Source organism: Haplochromis burtoni, unplaced genomic scaffold, assembly GCF_018398535.1.
Source record: "Haplochromis burtoni strain Fernald_Lab_line unplaced genomic scaffold, NCSU_Asbu1 Contig_87, whole genome shotgun sequence".
In the NCBI taxonomy this organism is placed as follows: domain Eukaryota; kingdom Metazoa; phylum Chordata; class Actinopteri; order Cichliformes; family Cichlidae; genus Haplochromis; species Haplochromis burtoni.
This window is the reverse complement of record NW_024582448.1, coordinates 1,429,448-1,436,238: the sequence shown is the minus strand read 5'-3', so window position 1 is coordinate 1,436,238 and position 6,791 is coordinate 1,429,448. Positions and strand designations below refer to the sequence as shown.

At 40.7% G+C, this 6,791-nt stretch overlaps 1 protein-coding gene across 11 annotated transcripts in view; it reads right to left on the bottom strand.

Moving 5' to 3' along the window:
- Window positions 1-6,791, bottom strand: part of LOC102310235 (GULP PTB domain containing engulfment adaptor 1) — a 93,336-nt gene that overhangs the window by 38,349 nt on the left and 48,196 nt on the right. The window contains exon 1 of one of the 11 annotated variants that reach the window (XM_042222506.1): window positions 5,520-5,748. The exons of 6 other annotated variants lie outside the window; for them this stretch is intronic. In XM_042222506.1, coding sequence (XP_042078440.1) covers window positions 5,520-5,586 — 67 coding nt within the window. In that variant the 5' untranslated portion in view covers window positions 5,587-5,748. 4 more of the 11 variants (XM_042222508.1, XM_014334677.2, XM_042222509.1 and 1 more) reach the window with 4 other exon arrangements.

The window sequence follows — 6,791 nt, the reverse complement described above, 5'->3', positions numbered from 1 at the left end:
CACACACACACACACACACACACACACACACACACAGGCTAAGAGACTTAATTACACAGTACATTCTATGTAGGCTGAATTTTGTTTGTGAATTACGAGCAAGGCTAGTGGAAAAAGTGAAGCAGCATCTACTTACTTAGATTCTCGTCCTTCCAAAAACCATGTCCAGATTCTGACAACTCACCTTCAGTGACTCATACATTTGGAATTTAGCTTGGGAAAGAAACTTACTGGAGCTGAGTGCAACCTACTCTGACCCTGTGCGGTCTTCCTCTTTCAAGCCCAGTCAACGCACGGAAAAACGCAAAAGTTTAACAAACCCCAAAATGTTTCAAAATGCTTCAAATGAAAGCAAGAAAGCAAAGTTAATGTCCCACTTAAAAATCCCCCTCAGCCGCTCACTAATCCAAACCATATGCACTCAAAAGGCAGCGCGCTTTCAACGTGGGATAAGAGCAGAGCGTGCACTGTGGTCCCAACACGATGCCCCAGCAAAGAAAAATCAACAAAGATCCTTTGTTTTCCTCACTTTGCTCTCGCCTCGGCTCTGAAGTCTCGCTGCCTAAGTGCAAGCCATCGCAAATACAATCTGTTTATGAATTTGGTGCCAGGATTCCTCCACTGAATCAACCGTGGTGTTTTTGGTGTCTAATCTGGAAGGCAGTCCTGCTCTCTCACAGCCCAGCACTTTCATCTGAGGTGTATAAAATGCAAAATCCTGACATATTTTATAAAAGAAAGGCACCTCTCCCCTTCTACTCTTTAAAAGGAGAGGAGAGAGGGGGAAAAGACCTGCTGTATGGAGAGAAACATGCAAACAACAACAGAGCCGAGATAAAAAGCTACTTACTTGCCTCCAAACTGGGGTGGAATAGTGAAGAGGAAGTTTCAGAGGATCTTAATAGTTTTCAGCTGTGGGCCAGATGGTGGTGCGCTAAGGACTACAGTAAGCAGAGATGATGGGGCTTGCAAGCTCAACAAGAAGCGTTTGCCTAGACACAAGATACTTGACATTCAAACCCAACTTCCTCCGCCCACAGTTTGTCCAAAAGGAGTTTCACATGTGCAAAACAAGAGACCCCTTTGGACAGGGACTATTTTGCTGTGATGCACAGGGGCATACCACAGATGAGCCATAAAAGCCATCTCGCCAGAGGTTGCAGGCTGACCCTTTTGCTGCAGTGTGTGATTCATCATCACACTATGCACCCTGGCAACAGCCTTAGGTCAACATCTTGGCATCAATCAACTCAGCAGTACGGGCAAAACATTATGAAGTAGAAGTAACAACACTTCTAACTTGGAGCACAAAAAGCCTCCCTGTGAGATGATGTCAACTTAATAATACCTTTTCCTTTTTCTCTGCACTCTGAAAACATTTACGGCTCAAAGTGTGAGTACCGGCAGCTCCAAGTGTTACACTGCTTTAAAATCTGACATTCAATTTTTATCACATAGAGATGAACTGCCCGGGAGTGACCTCAAAGTGGGCAGGGGCGATGCAAAAACAAAATTGGAGCTGACAAACAGCTGAATCGGCAGCCTACTTTGTCTTCTTATTGAGATTTTTCTATGTCAACATCTAAAGCGTTATGCAAATGTCGTGTCCCAGCGGGCTATTCAGGAAACTGTCGATCTGAATCTCTCCTTCAAAAACTTTTGAGCATCTCATTGAAGTCCAAATACTTGAGGACAAGCAACTGACCACTTTTATTAAAAGTGTATCAGAGGAGGCTGATCCAAACAGGCAGATGAGGTTGCTCCTGCTCTGTTTTTTTAGACACAAGGAGGAGATCAAAATATAAATCATAATCAAATCTCGCACAAGTCGGTGCGGCGCTGCCACTCACGCCGTCCTCCTCATTTCAGTTTAATGCGCTTCATGTTTTTCATGAGGTGGGGGTACAGTTCTGAAGCCAAGACCTATCACAACAACATTTCTGCTATCTCATGTCACAACACTCCAGCACCATTCACAGAGACACTGTCCACACAGATGAGCTCTCACTGTTACTAACAGAGGCATCAGAACATGTAGAGGTTAAGTACAGGAACTCTGTGTACGATTTAAGGCACAGATAGATGCATGTAGCTTTTAGTTTTAAATCTACAGTGTTCGTAATGGCCACCAGGGGGTGATACCTGTGGTTGCATAAAGACTTTCAGTCCTATAAAAGTCTGTAGGAAAATTAAACTTGACCCTGACTTTAACACTTTTCTCAGTTTTTGGGCTCAGTCAGCATTTTCACTCATATTAAATGAAACACCAGGTCAACATTCTGTAAATCATGGTGATTCTAAGTACTCGGTACTAGATAATCAAGCCAAAATATGATAATCCAGAATATGCTCATTGGCCAATAATTTGTGATCAACAGTCAGATCCACCCGATCATCACATCCACTATCAAAACCTTCACCTCTAGACTTCATAACAGGACTTAACAGCCAAGTTAGGAGGAGGAAAATGTGTCAGAAACATCAGAATGACTATGATTATCTGACAGCAATGGCAGAGAAGATGAGAAGGCACCGTTAAGGGTTTGTCAGCAAACCAGTGTGCCGCTAAACATAATTTAAATAAGCATGCTTTACACCAGAGGTCGAGAAGTGGCAATTAAGAAATAGCTTCAAAAGCTAACTATATATAATGATATGCTAATTTTGTGCATATCATATGTTATGTCCCTTCCTCATGTTACTATGCTGGTGGGCCAACAGAGCTATTGTTTAGAGTGACCTGGAAATATATCCCAGTGATGCCATTTTTGCATTTCTGATATACATAGGTTAGAGTTTACCATTTATTATGGAGGGTTTGATGCCGGGATCTCTGATCTAAGTGTCCTTTGGTGTCAGTCTCATGATTCTTGTGTGAAACCCAAAACAAACAGCTAGAGAAAGTAATCTGTCAGTAAGTAATAGTAAGTAACTGTTGCTCAAAGGTTTTTCCCTCCTTTTTCTAATCCTCGTGGTTGCTCGGTGTGAACCAAACTGTTGATATGGTGAACTACTTGTAGTTATGGTCAAGCACTAACAGGAAAGTATAAGTACTGAGTTTTAGTTCCCAGCAATTAATAGATGCATTAAAACTCAGATACATTCAAATATGCATTGAAATGCAATGAGAATACATAACATTTTGGAAGCTTCTATGTATGTGAACTGCAGCAACTGCAACAGAAAATATAGCTGTGGAGATCAAGCATTGCATCTGGCAAATAATGCCTTTTAAAGAGAAGACTTTTTTAGTTTCCAGCCAATTTACAAAGGTCACTCGGAGAAGAAAAGAGCACATTTCTTGTTCATTCTCTCTTTTCTTTTTTCTTTTTTTTTTTTTAAATCCAGTATCCGGTTAGAGATTCAGCTTGGTCAGGGCCTTGGGTGGCGGTGTGTTTATGCTGGCCGGCACAACTTTGGTTTCTGCATGAGAGAGCATTTAAAGCAGGGAGGGTCTCCGGATTTGGGCTGTTCTGTTCGCACTGTATTTTTCTAGGGGTTTTTCTTTGCACTGCCCAGTATCGCTTCACATTTGTGTCTTGTATGAACAGCTGTGGTTAGGTAAGGGAAGTGGTTAGCCGAGACACTTTCTGGGAAAATGGGGACATTTATGTTGAAGAGCCAAAAATATTAATAAATGCCCATAGAGGAGAATTGGGGAAAAAATGAACTAATAATTAATGATATCTATAACACTTTAAAAACATATCTGTCAGTGTACACAGAAAGAACATATCTGTGTACAACATTATGAGCCTGTCAATGATTAAAAAAAAAAAACAACAACACACATTTCACAGGATTAAACATCAATTTTTTACCATTTTATGAGTAACAGATATTCGAGGCAACAGCAAAGTGGCACAACAGACACAGCAACTCGAAAGCATCTAGGTCAACCGATAAAAACAATGAGTCATCTCTTCTGACTGTTTCATAACGTGGTTGTAACGTCGCACTTTTGGGAATCATTTCTAATTGAGCAAGAAACCAAATAATTTGGATGGCATAGTGATCGTGTCCAGTTTATTTATTTGTAGATATCAATAACTTAAAGCACTACTCTCACAGGAGAAGACATACGCTGCACCAGATTTACCAAGCAGCTAATTTCCATATGAAATCCCCAGAACGCAATAAAAACAACTAAATACGAGGCTTTAAAGTATCTTCTTCTGGGTTCTAGTATTTACAGTTCTTATGGTTTACAGATTTTCAACAAGTTTAGGCTCCAATTATTTCGATCCTCGCCTGGGATGCATGTGTAAGTGTGTTTGTGGGAGTGGGGAGTGGGTGGAGAAGCAGGAATGTGCATCTCAATGAGAAGCATCTCGGTGGATTTTCATTGAGATTTGCAGCCTCCATATGATTTGTGCTTCATCCAGGCAGTGATGCAAAGTGCCAATGTGTGACACCAGAGATGGATTTTCAGTTGGCGTGACTCGCACCGCTCACTGCAATGTGATGACAATGGCCAAAAGACAAAAGCAATCATTTCAATTTACCACCACCGTAAAACCAGTTCAAGCAAATACACAATTCCCAAAAACCAAATACCAAAGGATGACTATTAAGGTCCATCTCTAGTGGTTAAAATGCTAATCAACAGCAGGTGTAATATCAGTTTGTTTTCATTCTAAGGGTGTCAAATATTGCCATTTTGTCACAGCTGCTGCCATCTCAAAGTCACACGCAAGTAAGTGAGGGAAAACCAAATGAAGCAAAGTGCAAAAGGAGACACAAACTGTAATCTCCCAGCTGACAAACCTTTGACTTACTCCAACACCCCTCCATCTGCCTAATGTGGATTATGGATTTAAAAGAGGTCCATTATCTGTCCGTAACCAGTGTTGCTACGACAGGCGTGTTTAACCAAAAGAACTCAAACGTCACCCTGCAGGTGATGCCAGAAGAAATGTCAGGCCATCATTAACGCCATTAGTACGACTCTATGGGGGAGCTTAAATGCCTGGTCAGTAGTTGTGGTGGACTGACTAAATGACAGTCACTGATGCTGCCAGCAGGACTAAACTGGGGCTACAGAAATGCTGTGAACATGAGTGTGCAGTGCTCATCCTTAGATGGATCTTTAATCAGTCCATTTCAATCTTGCTAGTATTACAGGGAAAAAAGCAAAGATATGTATAAATATAATAAGGTTTATATCTGCTGTGTAGAAGGCCGATGTTTGTGAGTAGCAGAAAAATTCAAGAACAGTATTCTATGCCCTTCATTATGCAAAAATTTTCTTCCATATTCCACTGGGAAATCATAATGGAAACATATTTTATGCGCAATCGAAAGTTAGAACGATTGCCCTCCGGCTCTGTGAAAGTATTCAACTATTAATGGGCAACAATCAATCACCAGTGTCAGCCACCTCCTACCTGAAACACCAAAGCCTAAACGGTGTGGAACAGCAACCAATCCTCACTGCATGAATGAGCTGAGACCAGAGGGCCACTGGCTGGCTGGGTTTTTTAAGTGTGCATCTTATCCATCACATCCCAAACACATACCTGTTAGGTAAGTTGGTGATTCTAAATTGGCAGTACGCGTGAATGTGAGTGGTTTTCTGTCCAGCATGTACCCTGCATGTCACCTTATGACAGCTCGGACAGGCTCCAATTTGACTTTGACCCTGAATTGGATAAGCAGAAGAAAACGGATGGCTGGATTCAGCAATCTTGCACAATAGAGGCTCAAAGTGTTCCTGCACATTGGTAAAAAGTGCTTATATCACTTAATTATTTTTTGCAATAAAGGCATCTCTCCTCGACCCACTGTAAACTATCTCCAGTAGTAGTAGTAGCAAAGAATAATCCTAAATGTGCATTAATATTTATTTCAAAAAATGGATTACATCATGTAATCAATCTTCCTCCAAACTGTATCACATGGAAACTCAATAGGTCATGAACTGGTCCTTTGCTGATTCTACACAAAGCAGCTAATTAAAAAGACATGGCATCCAATATCATGAGGTACAAGGTGAAAGTGGAAGGGTGTCCACTGCTAATGCTCTTCTTGTTGCTGCAGGCTACAAACTTGCTCAAGAGTGTTCAAAAGGTCACGGTGTGTCTGCTGCTCTGCTGTACTATTGATTTGAATAAATTAACTGTTTCATTCAAGTGTTTTGTTAATTAACCTTTACCCTCCCCGCTGCATTCATCTGCAAGCAAAGGTCTATTCTGCGGTCATATAAGCCAGGGCGAGACCCAAAAACAGCAATTTTGGGAATTCTAAAGGTCACAACAAGCAGTTTCTTAGGAACACCCATGCATTTAAAAAAACAAAAAAAAAAATAAAATAAAAAACTTGGCAGAGCTAGTACATTAGATTGCATTTGAATGCACAGATATATAGATATATAACGTGTAAAGCTCTTTATGTTAGATAACATTTAGATGTCAAATTATAGATTGATATAAAACATGTTGTGCTCCAGGTATAGATATAACAGCTCCACCATTTTAGTGCCTCTGGCCTTATGTAAAACAACAGAAACGGAACAGACTGTGTTTTCCAACAAGGCTGAATACAAATATCTGTATTTGTGTGACATTATTCTTGTAATTTTAATCCCCCACATATGTCTAGGTCATCTCAATTCAAAGAGGCTTTTCTGTAAAATCTTCCCACATGTCATCTCGTGACGACACCCCACACTCAATGTCAGCGGTTCTGACATTTTTTCATTTTGTACTGGTTAGTTGCACTAATCATTTTGTATTGATTAGGATCAGATTATATATCGAGTGAGCCGCAAAACTCACACACAGGAAGAACAC